Source organism: Gekko japonicus, unplaced genomic scaffold, assembly GCF_001447785.1.
Source record: "Gekko japonicus isolate JY-2015 unplaced genomic scaffold, Gekko_japonicus_V1.1 scaffold80, whole genome shotgun sequence".
Taxonomy (NCBI): Eukaryota; Metazoa; Chordata; class Lepidosauria; order Squamata; family Gekkonidae; genus Gekko; species Gekko japonicus.
In genome coordinates this window covers 256,418-283,203 of record NW_015168047.1, presented here as the reverse complement: position 1 = coordinate 283,203, position 26,786 = coordinate 256,418, and the positions used below count along the sequence as shown (strand labels likewise).

Below are 26,786 nucleotides of genomic sequence, written 5' to 3'. Positions count from 1 at the left end.
CCTTTCCCTTCCCCTCCCCAGAACAGACACCCTGTGAGGTGGGTGGGGCTGAGAGAACTCTGACACAGACTGCTCTTTTTCAAGGACAGCTGTGCCAGAGCTTGTGATTGACCCAAGGTCACATCAGCAGGTGCAAGTGGAGGAGTGGGGAATCAAACCCGGTTCTCCCAGATTAGAGTCCGCACACTTAACTACTACACCAAACTGGCTCCTAACTACCTGATCCTTCCAGGTGCCAACACGTAAAAATGCTAGGATCCAACCAATTATCATTCTCCTTTAGAAGAATAATTGAAGAGGAAAACAGTATTGTCCTCTCAAAACCTGGTGTGTGTGTGTGTGTGTGCGTGACAGAGAGAGGGAGGGAGGGAGAAAGAGAGAGAGAGGTAGTACAGACAAACTATTTGTACTTGATTCTCAGGTGAAATCTTTCCCCTTTGGTTTTCTTTTTCTGTAATTTGGTCCTAAAGCATGAATTCTCAGTCCTTCCTTAAAACTCAGAGATGTTTCCTCCTACACGTATTGCAAGAATCAACGTACATTTATTTCTACAGAGGGAAATCAGGTGAGGAGCTGAAGAAACGAATATGAACAATGAAAGGGAACAATTTGCTGCTTATCACCCACAATCATTCCGAAGTCATTTTAGTGGATGCAACAGTGAATGCATTTAGAGAACGCAACAGTTCTTGATGCATATATAAGATAACGTAGTATAACTGAATATGCACATGTACACAAATTTTAATTCCAATAACTGTACCCCTGGACAAAGCAATTCCATCAGAGTTATCCAAATGAGTCGGATACATTTTAAGATCTGACAACATACCTTGCCCAATGGTTGGTGGTGAAGGTGTAGGCACGGCAATGGGAATGCCAATACTGCTGCTTCCACTGTTTTCTCGACTGCCGCTTCCTCCGCTACTGCCGCTGCATGAAACACAATAAAGTGCAGACCAGTAAGCGAGCACTTTGCATGAACGCTTGCTTTAACAACTGTGCATTAAAACAGAATCCACAGCGACATAACGGATTTCACGAAAAAGCCACAAGCTATGAGTTGTCAATCCCCCCCCCCAAAAAAGAAGAAAAGATCCCTCCTGCTTATTATCATATCAGTGGAGCAAAATGCATGAAATTCTATCAGATATAGATGTAATTAGCTAGGTCATTAGACACTCTCACACAGCCACAGCTTTAGCTTATCTGACTATTTAATTAAAAGTGCAAGCAACCATCCAAGAGCTAAAAGAACGGTTAGCCTAACATAACATTGTAAAATGGTTACAAGCACTCCAAACTAATTACGGGTGATAAATTGGATGTTCATGGTTTCCAAACATAAGCAATTTGTAATCCTGATGGAACATGTAACAACACCGAAGTTTCTTTTCATCTGAAAAAATATATTTAATAATAAATAGTAGGGCATCGTGACACATTACAATTGCTAGGGCAAGCATCAGTGCAGTGCCGGGATGCCAGCCTCCAGGTGGGACCTGGGGATCCCCCGGAATTACAGCTCATCTCCAGATGACAGAGATCAGTTCCCCTGGAGAAAATGGGTGCTTTGGAGGGTGGACTCTATGGCAGTGTATCCCTCTGAGGTCCCTGTCCTCCCCAGGCTCCACCCCCAAATCTCCAGGCATTTCCTAACCTGGACCTGGCAACCCCAGTGCAGTGGGGCAAGCAAGCATCAGTGCAACTGGAGTGCTGGGAGAACCAGGTATGATCTCTCTCCAATCCACTATGCTAGCAAGCCTAAGGATAAAACAAGTCTATTCCTGACAGCTAAAACTAATCTTATGGAGAAAACGGCTTTGCTTGCAGATGCCCTCCTCAACCCAGAAAACAGTAATATCTATATGGGGAAAGGTGGTCTATGGGATCTACTGCAAGGATACAGTAGGTTGCTACTACATTAAGTAGGAAAGAATTTGGCAGTCTGGACATGGCTCCAGTTCTACTCCCCAAGTAGATACGGTGTCAGCCCCTCACCCCAGCGTCACGGTACTGTGAGGAGCTTCCAGGTGCGTTAGAAGCAGGGGGAAATTACCTCCCCCCCCCCCCAAACTGAAAAGCAGGAAGAGTTAAATAAGCTTCCAGGTAACAGAAGAGCTATTTCTAATACAGCATGTATTCCATTTATTTTTCTCCACGTGCACATAAACACTGATACAAAGGGTCAAGTGCCAAGGTACTGAAATCAAGTAAACAACACAAATACATAATGGGGGGAAGTGGAGATTGCAACCGGGAGCAGAGATTTTTTATTCCTGCTAAAACGGGTGCTTCGTTTGCCAAAAAACCTTGAACTTGTTGCCATGGTTGCAGCTGAATTTTGTACCACAAACCACTGAAGAGTCCATTTCTGCTGCCTCAAATAATGGTTCTATAAAAAGACTGGGCGGGGGGGGGTGCGCCGGGGATACTTGATTTTATGATGCTGCTTTAAATAAGATATTTTAACTGACTGCAGGCTGTCTTAAAATAGAACTATTGTCATTTTTCAGCATCTGAAGTTCGTGAGCTCCCGTTATGACACTGAACAAGTCACAGTGCTTCTCGTTAAAATGGCCCCTCATACGTCTTTAAGCATTAAGCACAGCACAATAAACCTCAGTACGGGGGGGGGGGATACATGTTCTATTGCCATAAGCAGCTACCATCTATTCCTCTCCAGAGTTTGACTGATGCTGCTTGGGAACAAACCCTAGCTGGGAGAAAATGAGCCTGTCTATTGAGTTCCTAGCAGTCAGTGGTTGCCCTAGTTGTCAAGGAAATGCTACGCCCAAATCTCCCTCATGGATGAAGGGAGCTCTGACTCTTGGACGCCTACACCCCCAAAATCTTGTTGGTCTCTAGGGTGCTACTGGAGCCAAATCTAGCTCTTCTACAGGCGGGCCCACAAGGCTATCCTCTGAAACTATCTTCACGGGCACACTAGTTTTATATGTGCTGAGAGGTGTTTTTTTTTTAACCTATGCAGGCATTTGAACAGCCTACAGCCACTGGCACATTCTATTCCCATCGTTGGTAAAGAATTAATACAGGGCCTTCTGTTTGAAAGGGGTTAGTGGGGAACATGCTTACGGTGACAATCAATGAACAATAAATGGCATAAGAATAAAAAGGAAATGGTGACCAAGGCCTTTGGTTCAAGGTCTAACGTTGCATTTCAAGCGAAGTCCTTCCACCTCCTTCAGGGCCTGCAACACTGCTGGTGGGTTCCAAACAGCAGTAAAGACCCAAGAGGCTACACCAGACCTCCTGTGCTGCAGAGGGCCAGGAGAGAGTTACGCCAACGTGCTGCTTTGGTGACCTTCTTATTGTGTTGCCCTAAGCAGCGGCTTGGCTGACTTGGCCAAAGAGTCGGCCGTAATCACAACAGCAGCATACAAAAATCAAACACTGAAAAGGGGCATATTCGTACATCCATAACCCCAGGGGATGTGAACCAATTGGGGCTATTTAGTGGTGTGATAAAAAGCACCCTATCTTCCCTTCACACATTCCATTGGTACTGAAGACAGCTCAAAAGATTTAAAGGTCACAGAAGAGATTCATACTGGGTGTTAAAAAGAAAAAAAGAGATTGAAAGGCTGATTCTGAGCAGCATCCCTCAAATTGCCTCAGTGACAAATGTGGCACGGAGACTGGAGGGAGGGGAAAGTTCCTTTGGATTACAGAGCTAATTTAACATTTCTTATGTATTCTGCCTACAGTGTGTAACTAAGGTCCCCCCCAGTTTATTTCCAAGAAGCCCTTTCTCAGTGGTTACCTGAAACCAATCAACAATGAGTTCTAAAAATCAATGGAACAAAGCAACATGATCTATGAGTCCTAGTAGAATAAATGGATTCTCTTTAGAGTTTTTAAAAAGGCAGGCATGTCAAGGTACAATTTCTGATTGTTACCAGTGTGGATCCAAAGGTATCCTTTTTGCATGCAGGCAGTAGCCTCCACTTGCAAAAGAGCACTTTTGCATCTCACACTAGAGAGTTGCATGAGAAAGATGAAAATCCAAAGACGATGTTGACTTTCTACTTGGGTGAGAAGTTCTCCAGCAGTTAGTATGAAATGTTTGCACATTCAGAAACCTAAGAATTCCTATCTACCCTGTTTCAAAAAGCCCTGCATGACCTCCTGCACAAGCTCTTGCACTACGGCGCTATACTCTGTTCTGCCATTGATTCTTTCGATCCAATGCACAGTTGCCACATTATTCTTCCATCTGATGTCAAATTGGCTTTGTGTTTGGTTTCCCATCACACAAGTCATGCATTCTACCTGTGTGTTCTAGGCCTCTGGTTCAAGGATGCTGTTCTTCCTGGACTGTGCTGGCTCCCGAGTCTTGCAGGACTGGTCATGTAATCGTTAGGGACTGTTGGCGGCTTAACTGGCTCCAACGTCTTGTAAGGAGTGTTCCGCCTGGTGAAAAGCACAAAAGAAGGGGGAGGGGAAGACTTAATTTTCCATAGTAACATACCAGCGGTGCAGTTTAGTGTATGCAATCTTATAGTTTTCTTTCACCACAGCATGCCAGAAGGAGTTATTGGCCCCCAATTATCATATCCCAGCACTGGAATAAGCACACTCCTCTCCACACAACAAGTTGGGTTAGTTTTAAGGTGCCACAATACAGGTCAGCATCTTTCTTTCTGTTGCCTCTTCTACCTGTCATACACTGAATGAACGCTTCTCAGAAGCACAGAAGATTTTACAAGTTCAACAGAAGATGTCTTGTAAGACCTTAAACAGCAAGCAGACACACAAGACCCAATAAATCAAGACCGGCAGTGTTTTTTCCAGTTGAATTCTGTACCGCAATTGTAACTGTTTACTAAGCCACTAAAAGCAGTATCATAAAGTCCTAATTTCATTCTGTAAAAGAAAATGTCCCAGTAGGGCAGTACTTCATTTTCAGCCATCTCATAAAGTCAGGGAAGTCCATAATTGTGTTCAGAAATTATGGGTTTGCACAAGTCATGCAGAAAGAAACACAAATTTAAAATATGACTTTGTAGTGCTGAATATGCTACATGAATTTACACATCTAAACGGTAAAGGAGGACCAGACATAAATATGATAGATTTCAAGATAAATGACAAGAACATTTTAAATCTGTAGAACTGCAGCAAAATATATTCATGATGTTACAAGAAATGCAAATATTCATAAGGGTATTTTAACATCCTCGACCTGGAACTGTACAGCCGGCCATAGCTCAACATGCATAAAATATATCGTCGACAGAAATCCAGTAGCCAACTAAGTAACAAATGCCGCTACATCCTGGGATATTTGGGGTTCAGATTTCATATAAAGTGGCTGCTTCAAATACATCCAGCTGTAAATGAGTTCTTGCAGCTACCACAAATGTCCAGTTTGGACAATCCTCCAAACAGTGGTTTCAGAAGGAATCGGGGACTGTTTGCATACTTCTTCCTTCCAAACCTCTTTATAGATTATTCTAATGATAGTTTACCTTGATGTAAGGATTGCGTAATTCTGGTTGCCACTAACCTCCCAACAGACTTCCCATCAGGGTTTGGAGATGAGTGCCAAGCATCAGGCTGGACCCCCCCCCCAAAAAAATCCTTCAGCGTAAGGACTGAGACCGTTTCCTATCCCTGCCACCAGTCTCACCCAGTCCCTGAAAAGTTGATTCCTGGGGTTATAAGTAAAGGTAAAGGTTCCCTTGCTCGAAAGCCAGTCGAATCCGACTCTAGGGTTGCAGTGCTCATCTCCGTTTCAAAGCCGAAGAGCCAGCGCTGTCCGAAGACGTTTCCGTGGTCATGTGGCCGGCATGACTAAACACCAAGGCGCACGGAACGCTGTTACCTTCCCACCGAAGTGGTCCCTATTTATCTACTTGCAATTTCTTGCTTTCGAACTGCTAGGTTGGCAGGAGCTGGAACTAGAGACAGGAGCTCACCCTGTCTTGCGGCACCCGGATCTTGAACTGCCAAACTACTGACCTTCCCCAGCCTGCAGTTCAGCGTCTTTAACCACTTGCTAAACTCATCAGCTCAAGCATTGCAGAAGAAAGGAGAAAAGGGTGAAATTGTCCTCTTTTCTATTCACTGTCAAAAGAGGCAGGAAAGGTGACTTCACCTCCCGTCCCCCCCTCCACGATAGCCTCCAAAGGCAACGCATAGCTCTTATGACTCAAGGAATCCATTTTCTTAGGGCTGAACAGAGGGAGGAAAACACGGGAACCATCTGCTCCCATCAGTACTTCTCACTGACCTATTGTGGGGATCCAACCCACAGTTGCCTGCAATATTCCAACCTCAAAGCAAATTGTGGTTAAAGAAAGCCAGAAGATAGAGAACTATATAAGTGTGTAAGGGGGAAAGGAGAGAAAGATAAATAAAAGAAGCACACAAAATCCTGTGGTGCGAACTACAGCTGCGAGAATCCCAGAACATGCCATCGGAACACCCAAGACCAATCCCACACTGACATTTTTGTCACTCGTTTGTCCCTATTGCTTCAGGGTATTCCCCCCCCCCCAAAAAAAAGTGTTTTGCTCTCTCTAGTAGTCCCAGAGGGAGCAAAACACATGTGGAAAGGGGGGGGGACGGGACCCCCAAAGCAATAGGGAAAAATGAGTGACAAAAATGTCAGTGCGGAATTGGTCCAAGTGTCAAAGCATGTCTAGGAAAAACAGCTCATCATATGGAGGTATACTAAACTTTACCACTTCAGAACAACGTTCGAGTCCAGTGGCCCCTTTAAGACCGACAAAGTTTTATTCAAGGTGTGAGCTTTCGTGTGCACGCACACTTCCTCAGATACAGTGAAATGGAATTACAGATCAGGCGTGTATACACACAGAGTAGCTTGTTAAATTAGCGTGCAAAATAGTGAAGATGCTAATTTAATAAGCCACCCTGTATACATACAAGTTCCTGCCAACCTAGCAGTTCGAAAGCAAGAAATTGCAAGTAGATAAATAGGGACCACTTCGGTGGGAAGGTAACAGCGTTCCGTGCGCCTTGGGGTTTAGTCATGCCGGCCACATGACCATGGAGAAGTCTTCGGACAGCGCTGGCTCTTCGGCTTTGAAACGGAGATGAGCACCGCAACCCTAGAGTCGGATTCGACTGGCTTTCGAGCAAGGGAACCTTTACCTTTACCTTTTATACATACAAGTATGATCTGTAATTCCATTTCATTGTCTGACAAAGTGTGCGAGCGCATGAAAGCTCGCACCTTGAATAAAACTTTGTTGGCCTTAAAGGTGCCCCTGGACTCAAACGTTGTTTTATTGCTTCAGACCAACACGGCTGCACTACCTTGATGAACCACTTCAGGTGGTGATGGGCTCAGGTGACCGAATGATCCTTACCACTCAAAAAGCCTATATTTAGAAAATGAACATGTGGACCTATACTTAGAAAGTTAGCATGTGGAGAGAAGGCTACAATAACTGGAAGCCTGTTCCTCAGTACCTAGTTTCCTATGTTAGGTGGCTGTGTTTTTTAATACAGAACGTCCAAAATCAACAACTACCTGAAAAATGTAAGTTCTTTATCTTCTTGAGAAATCGTAAGCTTTGATTCCTCAAGCCATTTTGCAAATCAAACTCATGATAAGCCATCCTTCCTTAACCAAGGAGACCTCAGTCAAGGAACAGTGGGTGGCTTACCTGTAGGGTCATATGTGCAGTTCTACACATGTACCTCTTGTAGGGTATGTAACTCTGGAAGCAAGACTATCTGGGAGAGAAAGAGTTAAGAGAATTTTCTCACTCAGGTACACTTGGCAGTTGCCCCACCCTCTCATCGGTTAGATGTTGAGCTGTCATTGGCTGTTCCTCACTTTCTGTTTTCACCTTTTATAGGACCTCTCTTCTTATCTCTCTTACATGGGCTTGGAGCTGTAGTGACTTAAATTTTTGTAAGTAAAATTTCTCTCTCTTGCTACCATTGAGTCAGATCATCTTTGTAATTTTTTTGAACTGCATTTTCCCTTAACCAGGAAACGTGGAGGACTGGGGACACTGTGTAAAAGCTTCTGTGCTTCCAAGGCAAATGGTTCGTTTTTTTGATCACCCAATACATCTTTGAGGGGATTTTACTCAATTCTTCCAACCACTCTATCCGCTGAATTCTATCTGAACACTACTTCTGTTTTGAATGTGCCTTCCTCCTCTTCAACCATAATCCCATCACATCAGGCTAGCCCCAAGCCTGTACTCAGTAGGCTATATGTTTACAACACTCACTCCACAATGAAGCATATCATATGATGTCCAAGTCATTGCATTCATCTTGGAGAGGGAAATGTAGGACCTATTCCACATGCATCTCCTTTCTGTGGCCTCTACTGATGTATTTTATCACTTGACTGACCCCCCAACTGGCATGCTCATGTAGGGTCACCCTTCCAAGACATCAAGACCAGGACAGAAGAGACTGCAAGCCAAATTTGGGCTTCAGCTGTTGGAAAGGACACCCATTCCAGACTCCATGTAGACCATAATATGAGTCCAGCCCATGCTGACAAAGTCATTCTGTTGAGAAGAAGAAAGATCCCCGCAATCCCAGCTGGAATATTTGTATACTCTGGTCTCACAATCCTGACACCTTGACCTCTTGAACCCTCTACTGAGTCTCATTCTTTTTTCTTCTTTTTTCTTTAGTGCGTATTTGTGGATATGTGTGTGTGTGTGTGTGTGCGCGCACCTGGATGTCATGGTTGACTTCTGGTGACCTCTAGTGGGGCTTGGACATTTCAGAAAAGTGCCTTGCTACTGCCTGCCTCTGCATCTGAACCCTGGTATTCCGTGGAGGATTTATACCCCACCCTTCACTACCCAAAGGTGTCTCAGAGCGGCTTACAAACTCCTTTCCCTTCCCCTCCCCACAACAGACACCCAGTGAGGTAGGTGGGGCTTAGAGAGCTCTTGACAGAAACTGCTCTTTTTCAAGTATAGCTCTTATCAGAACTATGGCTTGCCCAAGGTCATCCAGCCAGGTGCAAGTGGAGGAGTGGGGAATCAAACCTGGTTCTCCCAGATTAGAGTCCACACACTTAACCACTACACCAAACTGGCTCTACACCAAACATGGTTTATTAAATGATACCAGTATAATACTTGCTGGTAACACCACCACACAGGAAAAATCTAGACATTTCACAGAACATTTGTCCAGTCCATTAAAGCTGGAGTAGTCAGTGACAGTCTCATGTAGATGGGTGCTGGTTTTTCTACAGAGGTCCCTGAAATGAGTTGGCTTTGTCTACCCTTGCATAATGAGCAAGAGTGAGCCAAGCTTTGGCCCAACGAACATATTTTAGACAATTTTTATTCATTCTCTGCCTTCCAATGCAATTAAGGCTAACTTTATCATCACCTACCTCCAGAGGTGTCACAAGTTCTACTTTTCAGCAGTAGAATGCAGTAAAATAATTAGTCCTTCCAAACCTTTCCAAGCTAAACGCAGTTCATTGGCATCCTGTTGGATTTATGAGTCTTGCACTCCTTTTTCCAGTACTCAGCAACTGCTATATCTTTCAGCTCACTGCAGGATTTATGCACTCAACCCATATTTTCTTCCAACTTCTGTTCCATAAAATGCCTTCTACACCAGTGATTACTTTCTACACCAGGACTGGCAGCTCCCTTAGAGCTCACCCCACCCTGCAATCAAGCCAGTAATGTTTTCTAGTCTGTGGGCTTCTCATTTAACAGTTCCTAGTTCAAAGAAACTGTTATGTCACCTTAAATTATTGAGACGTGTTTAAACTTTTGCACAGAAGGTACCATTTACCAAGCATATTGTGCAAAGCTGGACATCAACATTTCTCCTTTGCTTTATTTAACACTGCAGTCCAAAATCAGCCATGTATTGGGAATCACTATAGGAGTCAGCTCTCACTGAACAGCTGTCTCTTAAATATTAAATGCATTTGGATGTTTCACAAGTCAACACATAATGTCAGGCACTGTGGATTCTCTTCCTTCCACCTAGCCTTTTGAGAGTCATAATCTGGCTTTACATGTTTCCCAACGAGATCAGAACCTTATGGTGAGTGCCATTAGCAGAATGTTGTACATCTCTAGCTATGTGCCTTTCTGCCATGCACATAAGCACCAGTCATTTGTCCACGTTAAATCTCAAATCCAGATGTGACAAGAAACAGAGGTTTTATTGTGACAGGCTTGCTGCTGTGCTTGCTCCTTCCTCATCTCCCTTTGGGCACTGAGAATGAGAGAAAGTTACCAGGTTTGAAAAACCTGGAATCAAACTCTAGTTTGCCACGGCATCCAAAATACAAGCACCTGAGCAAACTGGAGTTTGTTTCCTTCTGCAAGCCAGGATTCTAAACTGGAATTAAACTAAGGTTTAGAGTCCTGGTTTGCATGCAGAAAGCAATCTTCAGTTTGCCCAGGAAAATCACAGGAAAGAGGAACCTGATTCAATGCACACACCCAGAAGCATTCAATTGTGTACTTTTTTGGAAGGAGGGGTAAGAGGAAAGCACAGGCATATGGCAACGAGCTGTGTTTATGTCCATCCAATTCAGTCTGCCACAACATCTGAATGCAATCAAACACTTGGTATAGACCCAGACTAAATGGGCAATCCCCCTCATGGATCACTGCCTTGTCGTGGCGAGGGGGCTTGAGCGGTTCAATGAAGCTGTGGGCTATGCCGTGAAGGGCCACCCAAGACGGACAGGCCACAGCAGAGACCAAGAGTGATCCCCCTGGAGAAGGAAATGGCAACCCACTCCAGTACTTTTGCCAAGAAAACCCCATGGAAAGTACCAAAAGGCTAAAAGATATGACGCCGGAAGATGAGCCCCTCAGGTTGGAAGGTGTCCAATATGCTATTGAGGAAGAGCAGAGGGCAAGTACAAGTAACCCCAGAAAGAGTGAAGCGGCTGGGCCAAAGCCGAAAGGACGCTCAGTTGTGGATGTGTCTGATGGTGAAAGGAAAGTCCGATGCTGCAAAGAACAATACTACATAGGAACCTGGAATGTAAGATCTATGAATCAAGGTAAGCTTGACGTGGTCAAAAATGAGATGGCAAGACTTAACATCGATATCTTAGGAATCAGTGAACTTAAGTGGACAGGAATGGGCGAATTTAACTCAGAAGACCATTATATCTACTACTGTGGCCAGGAATCTCGTAGAAAAAATGGTGTGGCCTTTATAGTCAACAAGAGAGTGCAAAAGTCATTACTGGGATACAATCTCAAAAATGACAGAATGATTTCTGTCCGATTCCAAGGCAAACCATTCAACATCACAGTAATCCAAGTCTATGCCCCAACCACTGATGCAGAAGAGGCTGAAGTGGACCGGTTCTATGAAGACCTAGATTGAAGGTCAAAGAAGACGGGGACGGCAAAGGATGAGATGGTTAGACAGTGTAATTGATGCAACGAACATGAAATTGAGCCAACTTCAGAGGACGGCGGAAGACAGGAGGGCCTGGCGGGAGATGATCCATGGGGTCGCGAAGAGTCGGACTCGACTGTGCGACTGAACAAAAAAATGGGCAATTTCCACCAATTCCCCTTTCCTTCTGCAGCTCCAACCTCATCATGTCCCCTGACCCCCAAGTTCAGCATGTCTTGGAGGTCAGTAGCCTGGAGTGGGGCGGCAGGAAAATTTTGTTGCACTGATGCAAAATTTAGCCTGGATCCAAACCCTTATCTTCAGCTGTAGTTTCTCTCAGCCTCCATGAACTCAAGCCCATGAGACCCACATCTTTGACATGAGTCTACAGAGAGTCTCATCTACAGTGGAGGCATCTTGCCAAGATTTATAGATTCTGGCAAATGGATACTAAAGAGTTTAGAATCATTCTTTCACCTTACCTCTCTTGGCCAGCAATATGGTCTTGAATATAATGAACCTAGATGATAGGAATGTGCCTTCCAGAGCAATTAAGCCTAACTTCCGTTCCCAGGTGTTCCTGCTGTTGTTTGCAGAGTTCCTGCTCAGGCGAATGGACATGGAAACCCAGCCACCACTTGCCTTCCTGAAGCAGTGAATTACAACCACTGCTCTGGCAACCTGTGACCCCACTCCACCTGAAGGAGTTTTTTCAACTCCTTACTAGAGGATCCCAACTCACCATCTTGAGAAACTAAGCACTAAGAGACAGCAGTAGAATAGTATCATCTAGCCTAATGCTGCTCCTGACCAATACAACATAATGTACTTGCTTGTAATCAAGGTCTAATTCTTCTTGCCGAAGGCTCTAACGTGCTACCGTATCTTCCAACCCCATCTTTTTTGAGCCTCTGCAACAGAGAGGGGGCCCCTAGGAACCAAATTTCAATGGTCATTCCAGGCTGCTGTGGGAGGGGAGAGGCATGAAAATCAATCTTCCAGAGCAGAAATCCTTGTGCCTGTGGAACAGTTGCGGCTTTCACCTTTGACTGGAACACAAAGCAAGAAAGCAGATTCCTCATCTAGGCTGCAGACTTGAAGAGCACTTAGATGATCCCATTGAAATAAATTGCATTAATTGAAATAACATTTTTATATTAAAACACAACTTTAGAAAGGCACTAGGGGTAAAAAAAAGCAGACACTATTTCTAGGGCAATATTGGCATGTGCAATGAAAGACAATGTTCTTTGTCAACGCAAAATCAGAAGCTGTTGTCTTATTCTTACCCCAGAGTTCCCCGGCCCGACATAGGAGGACTTGGTGGTTTCTGTGTAGGTGGATTTGTTCTTGACAAAGTGCCAGTTCTTGCAGGCTGACTGTTTCCATGCTGAAAGCCAGAATAATGATTTATTTATTTTTCTGTGCTGAAATGACTCAAATAGTAAGTGCAGTATTTGAATACGCTTCTTCCCAGTGACAATTCCCAGACAGCTGTTAAACCACAGCTTCTTTTTTACTGCGTACTGGATTAAAACACAAAAAGAAAAATCCATGTCTAAGCACGGTGAATGGAAACTAAGCTAAGCGTAAAAAATGGCTCGTGAAAAAAATCTGATTTCAGTGAATCTGTCGGATCCACTGAATTTATTCTGAATCGAAGATTTACTAATGCATTTAGTCCAGCTATCTGATTAGCAAAGGCATGCAAGTGTTTCTGGAGAACCTTTGTCTACAATGCAAGTCAGTAAGGGGAGGGGGGGGAAAGCATCTAAGCCAAGCGCTATGTGTGTTAGGCAAAATTAACATTATGTATGGATTTAAAAAATGCATCTGTCAATATATCTGTGATATATCAACTAACAGGTGGGAGCCGAAGTTCAGTACATCTAAACACAACCTACGGAAAAACAAAGAGCAGAGAGAAGTACAGGAGAGAACTAGCTTCCAGGTGTAACGGTTCAACAGCCTCTACTGTCAATGGGGCATTGTGGGTCAAGTGAGAAATAACTCCTCTTACCTTGGCTTTTAGCCACTTACGTTGGCAAAAAGAAAAAGGAGGAAGAAAAGCAGAAATTAATGGCAAATCTAATTATTATTAATATTATTCATATGGCAGGTTTAAACAAGAATACAGTATTTGCAACCACTTTCCTCATCAGTGCAACTGGTATTTGCAGTCCAGGTACAAAAAAAATAGCCCTCACTTGCAACCACAGAGAAAGAAGAATTTATTTTCCACGAAGGAGGCATCTTCGCCTTAATTCAGCATTTTTTAAAAAAATAGAGCAATGGCTGCAGCAATGGTGACCATCATAACCATTGCTTAACCTGCATATTTATATAGGCTGCAAATGTTTGTTTGTTTGTTTTGGGGGGAGACCCCTGCTTAAGAAAGGGAAGGGTACATGAGATCTCAAAGAAATAAACTTGCCTCTCAAATCTTTGATCGGCATTGCATTATTTTTGGGTGTCCTTTTCCCCAGCAGCCATTACAGCAGAGATGACTGTTGGCTTTTGTCAGCTGCGTGTACACTAACATCTCTCCACACAGGGCTGCATGCAGGAATTTGATCGCATGCACCCGTTCCGTACCTTGTCACTTTTGTGACATGGGCAGCTGCCTGAACACAGAGTCAACCCCATACTGCCTATTCTGACAGGCAGCACTTTTCTACAGCATGAGTCTGAAAACCCTCCCAGACCTTTTTGCTACAAAAAATAAATCCATTTTGATTTGTCAAACCTGGAAGTGCCAGGGATGAGACCTGGGGCTTTTTATACAGAAAGCATGCACTCTACAACCATGCCCTCCACAATTCCATATGTCTAATCGCCACTGCTTCCAAAACTAGGAACGATCAACAGATACAAATAGCTTTTTACACATTTGCATAAACAGTCTTGGAGAAATTCTTTATTATTCAGCTCTAAATTCCACTATCTGATTTTTAAAAACTCCATTTCAGTTGCTTAGACAAAGACAGAGAATCTTCCAAAAGATGGGTGCTGCATTTGTTACTAGCACAATCCACTTTTTTGGAAGGAACTACATTTCCCCTAATCTACATGTAGGTGGCATGCTGTTTCCTACATAGAAGCACGCTCTGCATAGCAACATTTCACTTTTGAATGTGACCTGAGATAATTAAAAAAAAAATTCTTAGTTTTATATACATCTGCATCTTGACTATTGATTATGGAGTTCCTTTTGTAGTACGGGGCTCTCTCACTGGAACCCATCTGCAATGCCCCTCTCCCCAAAAATCCATTTTTGAAGGATGTGGCATGGGGTTGTAGTATATAAAGCAAGAACTGAAACTGGTGGACTGGTGAACATCAGGGACTTCCAAAGAGTATTATTATGGCTTTAATCCTTTGCATAAGAAAATGTACCAGCTGCTAGCACTGAGATGCTTTTGGACCACCAGCATCATACTTTCCCTGTAAGGCTGATGCACTTCAACTTTTAGTTCTCAGGAACCCCCTTAAGGGAGGATCAGTATTATTTCCATCCTCTAGATCAGGAACATGGCATTGAAAGAACAGTGGCTTCAAAAGGGCTGTACAGTAAATTCAAGATGGAAGCTGAACTAAAGAATCCCAATCTCTCTCTCTTAGATTCTACACTAGCTCCCAAGAAGAAGTTGTGCCACTTAACCTCTCTCTGCAGCTTGGAGACCTAGAAAACCCCATTTTTAAAAAATGGAAACATTCACTTCAGTACTTCTATATGTAGTTGACTAGCTTCCAAATAGTATACATCTTAACATTCCAAATCTCACTTTGGCTTAGCAAAATTATTAGACCTGGAGTCAAGGCAAAAAAAAGTTGGTATTGTATGAGTTCAATCAAACAAGAGAATCCCCCTGTATTAAGCACAAATTCAGCACACACAGCAAGTGGGACACAATGAGGAAAGCATTTTGTTTTTTAAAAAAATATCATGAAAGGATCATTGATGTTCATTCTTTCCTCCTCTTGGAGAACTATAAAACTGATCACCATTTACTCTACCAGATTCCCAATAAGATACGGTTACTTTTATAAGGAACCGAAATCTTTTCAATAAACTTTGTGTACATCAGTGATTTCTTACCAAAAAAGCAGAACAGGAACATTGTACATTTGAAGAGAAATGAATATTTTGTTTTGGGCTTTCTTTAATGCTAAATCAAACATATAGAGCTGTCATTTGGTAGACTTTATGAAATGCAATTGCAAAACTGCCTGCTTGAACAAGCCTTTGAAAAAGTTTCAAAGATATTTAAATGCATTAAAACGGGAACATATTCATTTATCTAGTAAATTTTTATCCCACGGTTCCTTCAAGGAGCTCAAAGTGGTGTATATCATTTGCTCCGCTTCCATTTTATCTTCAGAACAGCCACCTTGTAAGACAGGTTAGATTGAGAAAGATAAAAAATAAGGCCAAGGCCAATGGTGCAAAATTAGGTAAAATTATATTATTACTCAGTTAAAATTCCCCCAAAAAAATTCTTAGATGTTTCGCCAACAGGCTTCATCAGGGAATCTGCTCGTCTTGCAGTAGGTTCTTCAAAAAGAGTACCTGATTTTGTACCATCGGCCTTGACATTATTTTTTATCTCGGGTGACTGGTACAGCCCTTTTATTTTCTTCTAGGTTGAGAAAGAACCCATCCCCAGGTCACTCCACTTAGCTTCATGGTAGAGTGGGAATTTTAATCAGGGTCTCCCAGATCCTAGCTAACACTCCAACTGCTATACAATACTGTTTCTTAAAAATACCTTCCTGGGAGTAAGTCCCACTGATAGCCTTGCCAGGCCTCTTCGAGCTGCTGGCGGGGGATGGGGGGTGCAAGTACCACCAGGAGCAAAGAGGAACGCTGGAAATTAATGTGATGTGCCTACATGACCCAAAAGTGACGTAGGCATGTCGGGAATATGGGGAGGACGCTCTTGCTTTAGGGCAAAAGCTCTGTGGTAGAACTCTCTTCTACCATAGATTCTTGCCCAAAAAACAGAGTGTCACCCCATAAAGTCCCCACGTCACTTCTAGGTCACGTAGATACATCACATTAATTTCCAGTGTTCCTCCCTGTTGGGGGGGTAATTCTAGTGGAGGAGAGGTGGGGCCTGAAAGCAGGGGGACCCCCGTTCCCACCGGGGGGTCTGGCATCCCTACCCACTGAGTATAATGTGCCAGTTTTTTTAACTAGGCCTTTTTAGGGCTGTTCTCCAAGTGTTGCATACACTGGTCAAGTTACTCTTTTAAGCGAAGTGTAACTGGTTCCCTCCAATTTTGCCTAACTGAATTTGGTCCCTGTTTACTACAGTCTTTAGCAAATGAGATAGTGAATATGCACTAATGCCAACGGCCAATGACAGAATATCCGAATACCAACTAGCTAACAAAGTAGTGTTTGAAATCATTTTTATTTTATAGATAGGACCTTCTCTCACAAGGAGGACAGAAAACATTACTATGCTGAAAAATTGAACTCAGGCAAGCATTCTGTTTTTTAAAAGAACGTGGAATGAAACCACTGCCAACTTGATAAACTATTTCATAACTCAGCAATGGACCATCTTTCTGTAGTTTCTCTTACTGCTGCCACCAGAGCTTAAATGGTTGCTGAGGGAACAGGTTTTCTACAATGTGGGACCTGCCTTGTAGGATTTCATAGGGTTCAGTTTTGTCTCCCATACTATTCAATCTCTATGTGACGCCTTTGGGAGAAATCATTTGTGGTTTCGATAAAGGGTACTATACATATGCTGACAATATGAGTTCTATATTTCTTTTATCTAAATTGCCTGGTGATACTATAGTCTCTGAACCAATGCCTGACCGCTGTAGTTGAATGGCTAAGGGTAAACAAGCTGAAACTGAATTCTGACAAGGCGGAAGTAATGTTGATTGGGAAGGCCAAGGCCTCAAAGAACATGGAGCTCTCCACTACTGATGGGGCCCAATTGTCTCTCACAGACTTGTTTAAGACCCTAAGGATGATTCTGAGTCCAGATTTATTGGTGGAGAAGCAAGCTGGTGCAGCTGCAAAAAAGGTGTTCTACCAACTTCACATCTTGGAAGATGGCCCCCTGCCTTGATTTGGCTGACTTGGCCACATGGATCCGTGCAATGGTTTCCTCGAGGCTAGACTACTATAATGCACTCTACATGGGTCTTCCCTTAAACATAACTCAGAAACTCCAGTTGACAATGAACACCACAGCCTGGCTACTATTAGGTACTAACTAGATTCTGCATATTATTCCCACTCTGCAGGCACTCCATTGGTTGCCGATCAGGTACTAAGCTCAATTCATGGTTCTAACTGTCATCTACAAAGCCCCTCACAACACTGGATTCATGTACTGCCTCTCCTATTATGTTCCACTGTGACAGCTTCAATTATCAGAGCAAAGCCTTCTGAAGGTGCCACCCTGCAAACAGGCAAATTGGCAACTGCCCATTCACACACATTCTCTGTGGCAGCTCCCATACTGTGGAACTGTCTGCCTAAGGCTATTAGGAAGGCCCCCACACTTCTGTCATTTCACAAAATATGCAAAAATAATTGTTCAGGAGGACATTCTTATTGAGTCGTACAGCTAAGATGCAACAGATCAGATTGGGAGGCAATCTCCAATTCTTCAATCCCTGCCCCACTGGCATCATGTTATTTTACTTTTTATTTTATGTTACTTTGCTGTTCGATTCAAATACTGTTATAATTCAAATGTTATCATATTTTGCCATCAGCTTATTATGACTGAAAGTCCTATCAGTCATCCGCTGTGAGAAAGGAGGACTATGAATGAAAATAAACAAATAGACATCCTCTCTCCTCTGTAAAAGCTCAACATAGCTTTATCTACACGGTGTTATATGGAAAAAAGAAGACTCCGATGTCCAGTCAGCTAGCGGACAGGGACGCCTTCATTTAGACACCTGTACAGAAATCTACTATAATGGAGGCCCTTTCTGTCACTATTGTTAGATGATTAGCAAAAGCCTCCCAGCAGACCTTTGGAGACTACGGGATTTAATTCATGTGCTATGCTAAGTGCATTCTGTTTTGGACAACTGTCTTGGGACACAACAAGATGAACAGCAGAGAGCTTTCCTGTCTCTTCCAGATTCTCACCTGAATAACCAGGGTCCAAGTTATTCACAAAATGGACACCTGAAATCTTAACACATGACACTGGAAGTAGCCCCAGAAAGAAGGGCTCTGTTTGTCACTAATTTCTCAGCAGGCCAATTAACCAAAGCTCTAGCTGATCAAGTCCTCCAAAACAAAGCACTGCAGACATGACTGCTCAGAGTCAAGGATTCCTTTAGGTCCGCCTCTCATGCTCAGATATCTATGACTCTATTTGCTTTTTTCTTAAAAGTTATCTTAAAAGGTTTGGTAGAAAGTCAAGGGGAGGGTAATGCTTCCATGGCATTATTTGGAAACCAGAATGCATCTGACAGCTAGAAAGCAGTAACTTTTCAAAGCCAGTAATTGCTTTAAAAGCATCACTCTGATTGAATCCTTCATCAAGACAACGTGTTTCTGAGAGTTACACATAGCTCTAAGCCATAGGTTGTCTAACTGTGAGGTGAGTGTCCCTTATAGTACTGATAAAAAGGATTAGCATGGGTGGAAACCTGCCAAGACCCAAAGATTAGCAGAAAGCCCAATGACACCCAAAAAGTATTTGGTCCACCCGCTACCACCAAGAATAAGAGCCCAGTCCAGAGGCCCCTTAAGATATCAGGGCCTCTGGGGTGATCTTCTATTCTCCCTGCCCTTGTCTTCCTCAAGAGGATGACAACGAGAGCCCACTGAGCATAAAACAATGGAGAGGGATTTTTATAGCAGCATTTCAAACTGCAGCTCAGGTCTCTCTCCAGCAGTCCACAGAAGAAACTCAAGTGGGGTATGGTGCTGGGATGACACAGCAAAACGACAGCTGGAACAACAGGGTTCTACAGACTTGAGGAAAGCAAGTGGCACAGGTAAATTTCAGGATCAGACGATACTTGCAGCTTCTAGAGCAGTCACAGAAGCACACAAACAAGCTCCAGGCCTTTTTCGAACTGGCTTCGAGTCACCATACCACCAATTTAAAATGTATAACATTAAAACAGTCCACTATTAGTACTGCCATTGCTGTGCTCCCATTTGAAAGCAGCAAGCTACACAATCCCTAGCTTGTTACACACACACACACACCTCCAAAATGTCCACAAAACTAAGATTACAGCTGTTTTTGTTCTCCTTCTCTGGACCCTTCAAAATATGGACCCACATAAGAGTGTAAGCATGCACAAATGCACATATGTATGTGCAGTATGGGGAGCACTACTATTGGAAGACTTTACAGCCCCACCCCGTGCTTGTTAGTTCAGTATTTATATCCCACCAGGTTCAATGGACCATATGCCATATTACATTTGTTCAGAAATGCAAATAATTTTGACCTAATATATATCTTCTCTGTGTGTGTAGCTGGGATATTAACACTTGTGCATGAGATCTCTGTTCATGCCAAAGAAATGTTAGCTGCACTGGTATTATGGAATCAGCTCCCAAATGAAATTTGAGCTCTACGGGATCTTCAACAATTCCGTAGAGCGGTAAAGCCCGAGCTGTTCCGGCAAGCGTTTCAATAGTCTGACCACACTGACCGTTCCACATAACTACTTGCACTTTATAACAGATGGCCGCCATATCTTAATCTTAAATTTAATAAGTTGTATTTTGATATTTTATCGATTGTATTGTTTTAGACTTGATATTCTATTAATTGTATACTGGTTTTTAACTACTGTAAACTGCCCTGAGCCACTTTGGCGGGAGGGTGGGGTAAAGGTCTAACAAATAAATAATAAATAAATAAATAAATTATCAGCATGTCAGAGGGGACCTACAAAAGGTGAAATAAGTTCATACAGAGGCAGGACATATGTTTGAGGAACAAGACACTGACCATGACACAAAAGCAGCCAATTATTGCAGAGAAATTTATTTCACAAGGAATAATACAAATTTCAGGTACTGTTTGCTACTGCAAATAATTGGGGATGGGGAAAACTTGACTCCTTACCTTTACACCATGGCCCACATCATCCAACACTGTGTAGTCTATAGGCTTTCGAATATACCTTACAGGACGCTCCATGTTTGCTGGTGCAATGATTTTATGAGTTCTGGATGTGTTCTTGTTGGTTGTCAAAATGCCGATCTCTCTACGTGCCACTTTCTCTTTGTGTATGTCCACCGTCTACATTTTTAAAAAAGCAAAATCCACAGGTTTACAAATATCACGATGTAAAGATGTTAAACACTGGACTCAAGCAAGCAGATTTGCAGAATGTCTGTAATACCTTTCAGCAAATTAATTAACATCTGTTTTTCACTGGGCTTTCCTCTCTGTCATCTCCCCTGGCCCTGTTTGATTTAGGTTCTGGGCACTGGGACACCTGGTTTTTTAGTGCTCAGCTGACAGTACTGGGCTTGATCTTTTTTGAAAAGGCAGGTTCTGAATCTAAATGAATCATCAGAAGAGGAACAGTGTGAAGAAAAGTTAGCATACATAAAATATACCCTTGCTCCAAAAATGCTGTATTTATTGGAACAGTCTTGTAACTGGAAGATGGCTAGAATATTCATTTTTATGCTTCCCCAATGCTAACTACACAAATGGAAGCTAGTAAAAGTAAATAAAATTCCACTCACATAACTTCCCAGGGAAGGAAATTTCCTCACCTGGAGTTGTACCAAGGAAGAAGAAAAAAACCCAATGCACATATAGGAATAAATAGAAGTACTTGTCCTAGAAGGACTAATATTCTCACACCAGGAAACCCAAAGTCCACAGTCAGGTTAAACTGTGTACCCCCATAAACCAGAATTCAGAATTTTTGAGTAACTATGGTTGTTGGAGAATATGACAGCAACAGGATGCCTGGAGTATTTAAATATTCTCATCAGAGGAAACAGAATTTAGCAAGCTGTTCTACCACATTCCATCCTTAACTACTCACAAGTTCTGCTCAGATGGCACCTGGTACTTTTGGCCACTGTGTGACAGAGTGTTGGACTGGATGGGCCACTGGCCTGATCCAACATTGGCTTCTCTTATGTTCTTATGACCCCTCTAAAAGTATAGCCCAAGGGTCCCCAAACTGGTTTCCATGGGTGCCATGGGCAGGGCCAGGTAGGGGCCAGGAAGTAGGCGGGGCCAAGAAGGGCTTTTGCACAGCAAGGCTTCTGACTGAATATTGAAGACCTGATTAGTGGTGCAATTTTTTTTTTTAAATGGTGCTTTGGCAATAATTGCCACCACAGCACAAGGATCTACATTATCTTACTGAAGTTACACTGTGGCAATCATTTTGTGGCAGGCTCTGCCCCCTGCGGTAGCCATTTTGTGGCAGTCATTTGTTGCTGTGCCCACCATGCCGTGTCAGGATTCCAAATTTGACTGAAGGCTAAAAAAAGGTTGGGGACCCCTGCTATAGCCTTCTCACGTTATTAGCTGCCTTGCCACAGGAATCTCCTAGACTGTGGGTACACAAACCCATAATTCAAATGTAATGACGAGCATTGAAAATTCTTTGTTTCACTCCCTCCCCACCAGCTCAGGAATCAATCCCTTCCACCTTTGCAAGCTACGATTTGTTATTGCATCCAAGCCAGAACTATCCTGTGTCCTCTTGCCTCCAAATCAGTATTAAAGAGTCAATTCATAGACTATGGGTTGTTTTCAAAAACAGAAGCAATTACTTTTCTGAGCCATGCGCAAGAGGTGGAAAAGGAGGGAATGCATAAGTATTCCCAAGACTTTTTTCTGTAATGACAAGGCATGATTAATGTATGAATCCTACTTAGAGAGATACCATAAAAAGCGAAAGTCCATAAATCTGCTGTAAGCATAGGACATGCCGATGGTAAGCTAAAGGTAAAGTTAACCCAGCAAAACACATGTGGAAATATGTGTTAATCAGTTAGGTTGTCAACAATTTTTTAGAATAATCTAAGCCATCATAAACTTTTATTAATTAAAGTGATAATAAACCTATCATTTTCTGTTTGCCATACCATTAAATAGGATGCATGGTATTTTAAGCAACAACTTAAAAGACAGGAGTGGAAGAAAGAGAAAAGATTAAGGATCTCTGGTTCATTTTGACATCCCCAAAAGGATGAGTAGAATACATGCTCCAGTACTCCATAGTAATTTTTAAGAGAAAGTTTGGATGCGTCAACGATGTGTTTTATCCTCATCTTTGAATAGGAATTACATTTCCAGTCTGCCAATGAACCTCTTCTACCTCTACAAAGCCTTTCTATTAACCTGTGATAGAAAACGCGGGATATTAAATTATATGAAGGTATTGCTTGTGTTTACTCAGAAAGTGCTGGGGATTTAGCAGTATATCTTCCAATTAAAATAGAATAGAGTAAGATAAAAGACTGAAGTCCTGCTCACGGTGAGGCCATCTCCACCACCTTATTTCAAAATGTTGTGTTTTAAATCAGTATGTATTAATGGTTGAGAAAAGTAGCTGATCTAGTTTCAATTACAATGGTTCCTATTGCATTAAGACACAATTTTAGGCTTAGCAACAGTGCACCAATGAAGTAACTTCTCTCTTCCCAGATAAAAGCCTGTTTTCAGCAAAGAATCTGTGCATGCAGAACAGACTTTAGATGAACACAGACCCACAATGGATACTACTACACACAGGCAAAAAGGGGGAACATAGACAAATCTGCTTTCCATATCCACAGATTAGCACTGGTATACACAGATGATGTGAGTTCACTGACAGCCCATGTGCACAGATTTACATGCGCATGTAATGAGTGTAGGCAGCAGCATCCTCAGCATCCCTAACATTCAGATACACATGCCCAATCTCTCAGTGCAGACCAAAATGCCAATGTCTGTAGTAACTGTGCACACAATACTAATCACTGGGGTTGCCAACAGAGATGGGGGAAGGAGATACATGGAGCACCATCATGTGAACGGCATGATGTCATTTCTGGGGTGCAGTTTTAAGTGATATCATGTCACTCTAGGATTTAGTAGAAACTCTATAGTTTTACCACAGAGTTTCTACTGAATCGTCTGCTGAAACCTAGAGCACTGTAACATCACTTCTGGGTTCACCCCAGAAATGACATTATGCCTTCGTTGCACCAGTAATTTTTGGTTTATTTTTCCTTGGTGGCCTGCCAAATGGCAGCTGCTGGCAGGAGATCTCCCACTGCAGCAGGAGACCAGGCAACCCTACTAACTGGATTCTGACCACATGACAGCTCATTGTGATGAATTTGCTACTTACTTTGCAGACAAAATTCCCCAGATCAACTCTGGGTGAGATACTAGTGTGGATGCATGTTCAGACGATATACCTTTGGCACCTTTTTGTTCAATTTATATGGATACTTTTCGACTTGTGGAGCTCAAGGACATGGACAAGATCCATAGAGAGGTGAGACCTACCACCTGTGTTCCTGATCTTTGCTGTTCCTGGCTGATAAAAACTGCCAGAGGGGGACCCGGTTGAGTGGATAAGGGGACTGGTAACTGTTTCCTTGAGGGAGGGGGTTGTACCATCCATACTCAAGGAGGCAGTGATTAGACCTGTTTTGAAAAAACCCTCCCTAAGCCCTACTGTGTTGGAGAACATCCAGCCAGTCTCCAATCTTCCATTCTTGGGCAAGGTGCTCGAGTGGGTGGTAACTCAGGGCACTCTTGGAAGAGTCTGTTCTCTCACAAGCAGTTCTTTCAGAGCTCTCTCAGCCCCACCTACCTCACAGGGTATCTGTTGTGGGGAGAGGAAGGGAAAGGAGACTGTAAGCCACTCTGAGACTCCTTCGAGGAGTGAAGGGTGGGGTATAAATCCAATCCCTTCTTCTCCTTAGAAAAACAGGTGACTGTGGTGGTTCGGAGTGTGTTTGCTCAGCTTTGGCTGGTCCATCAACTGCATCCATTCCTGGGTGAGTCAGATCTAACCACAGTGATCCATGTCTTAGTTACGTCCAGACTGGAACATTGCAATGTGCTCTACTTCGGCTACCTTTGAACAGTGGAGGCTGCAGCTAGTGCAAGATGCTGTAGCCAGCTATCAGGAGCATGTGACCCCAATACTATAGCAATTACAATGGCTACTAATCCACTGGTGTTGATTTTGACCTTTAAAGACCTTCATGGCATGGGACTGGGTCATCTGAAGGACCATCTTCTCCCATATGTTCCTGCCCAGGAATTAAGATCACAGGGAGAGAGGCCCTCCTGACAACCCCATCAAAGGCACTCATTTGGAGGATGCACGAGAGAGGGCCTTTTCAGTGGCAGTCCCATGATTTTGGAACAACCCCCCAGGGAGGTGCACCTGGCCCCTCACTTTTTGACCTTCAGGAGGTAGTTGAAGACCATTTTATTTAGGACTGCGTTTAAGTTTAGTAACAGTCCTGAGTAGTGATTTTAAATGTTGGTTTTCTGTTTTTAATGTATTTTATTCTACCTGTTTTATCTCTGTTTGTAAACTACCTTGGGGCTCCATAAGGAAGAAAGATGGTTAACAAATGTGTTTAAATAAATAATCATATGCAATGACCTGTCTTGGATTCTAACCCTCCCTTCTATCTTGGCAGCATTGTCCTCTGTTGCGGAGACTGGATTCCTTTGTGGAGCATGTTTCACCAGCACCAGACACCTTCTGATCATGCAAGACCAGTTTCGTGCAATGAGCAGGAAGCACCTATTATGACAGGGATGCACTCCATAATGGACCATTACCTCCAAAACAGATGACAGTGTTATTGAAACAGAAGAAAGAGTTACGATCCAATGGCTGAATACCGGTGGGAGGAAGCAACATCAGGGAAAGGCCTTGGCCTCTATTCTCGGTTTGGTGGTTCTCCAAAGCAACCAGCTGGTCACTGTGTGATACAGAATGCTGGACTAGATGGATGACTGGTCTGATCCAGCAGGGCTCTTATGTTATGGCTATTATTGGGGCCATAATCAGTGGGAAAAGAGGGAAACAGCTGGCTTAGTACTAGCTGTTCACTTCTTCAGTCAGTTACATGGCCTCAATTGTTCAAATATGTGGCCCATCTTTACAGCCATTAGAGAAATATTTTTTTTAAAAAAAACTGAGAACTGATTCTCAAGATCTTGTAGTCAGTACCAAAGCTACAAAAGGGACAGAGTCTTGGATATGGTGAAACCCACTTTTAAAACACTGGCATGTCTCTTTATTTTCTTTCTGTCACTAATGTATACATATCCCAAGCTACTGTGACCATGAAAGGAGCCAATAATTGGTACAGTTCCAGAGGGTTAAATCTCTTGCAGCCAAAACCAATGAAGAGAACTTGATTCCAAACCTGAGCTTAGATTTGAACCCAGACCCCACAGGTCGTTGACATGGCCACCTTAGCTTCCATATACTGCTTCCTTCAGCTGGAGGGAAGCCACACCTCGATTAAAACAAAAGCAGTTCCAAACTTAGTTGCTAATTTGTATAAGGTAATGTTAGGTCATATTTCCCTTAAGCAGGCTCAAGAAAAATTAAAGCACCCTCTTCTAGTCTGAGAGGAGATAATTGCCAAATATGTGAAATTACCTCATGAAAACAGACTCATTACGCTCAGGTGCTGCTACATTTAAATCGCTTGTAATGTCAGCCTTGTGAGGAAGAAATGCAGCTTCCCCAACATATCCTGAGATTTATGCTAAGTAAGTAATGGCCTTTAGATATCACCATGTTAAATGAACTGGAACCCCATAAAATGTAATGTAGAGCAGCTCCATGTTTCGCCCAAAAAATGTTGTGGACAGGAATTTTAACAAAATCTACACATTCCAACAAGTAGGGCAGATTGCAGGAAGGAAGAAAAATAAGGGGAGGGGGACAGACCCTGCAATACCTAGCATCAAATCTTGATTCAGCCTCCAAACACATACCCATTGTGGGTAGACCTTTTTGTGGCCTGAGTACCAAAAGTCATGTCAGGCACGTATGAATTACTGCAGGCACACACATCAGGGCTTTCCCATTCCTCCCACCCACCCCAAATGCAGCTTCTCATGCTTCACCAGATGTTGCTTCCAAGTTCTTTCAAAACTGGGAAGGCCCTAGGACCATTTTTTTTGCCAAATGCAGCCAGATGTGCCAGCCCTTTGAAATCAGGTTTACAGGTGCAGAACACAACAGAAATATGTCACATATTCTTGTGTTATCAGAAAGCCACCGTTAAGACAACACAGTACAATAAGGCTTTACAGTATAGTACACAGAATTCCTTGTAAAACAAAAAGCAGCAATAGGGAAATGTACAAACAATTTGTAGCATTTGCTTTCATAATATTTGTTATCATTTTTTGCAGTCTGGTAAGCAAAGTAGCTACAATATA

The 26,786-nt window shown here is 42.9% G+C and overlaps 1 protein-coding gene across 9 annotated transcripts in view; it reads right to left on the bottom strand.

Annotated features, from left to right (window-relative positions):
• Positions 1-26,786, bottom strand: part of ABI1 (abl interactor 1) — a 140,498-nt gene that overhangs the window by 19,186 nt on the left and 94,526 nt on the right. For 5 of the 9 annotated variants that reach the window (XM_015414310.1, XM_015414311.1, XM_015414305.1 and 2 more), the window contains exons 3-7: positions 20,454-20,630; positions 13,391-13,405; positions 12,660-12,760; positions 4,294-4,434; positions 833-933 (exon numbers count right to left, since the gene is read on the bottom strand). In XM_015414310.1, coding sequence (XP_015269796.1) covers positions 833-933; positions 4,294-4,434; positions 12,660-12,760; positions 13,391-13,405; positions 20,454-20,630 — 535 coding nt within the window. The remainder of the gene's footprint in view (positions 1-832; positions 934-4,293; positions 4,435-12,659; positions 12,761-13,390; positions 13,406-20,453; positions 20,631-26,786) is intronic. The other 4 variants (XM_015414303.1, XM_015414306.1, XM_015414307.1 and 1 more) reach the window with 1 other exon arrangement.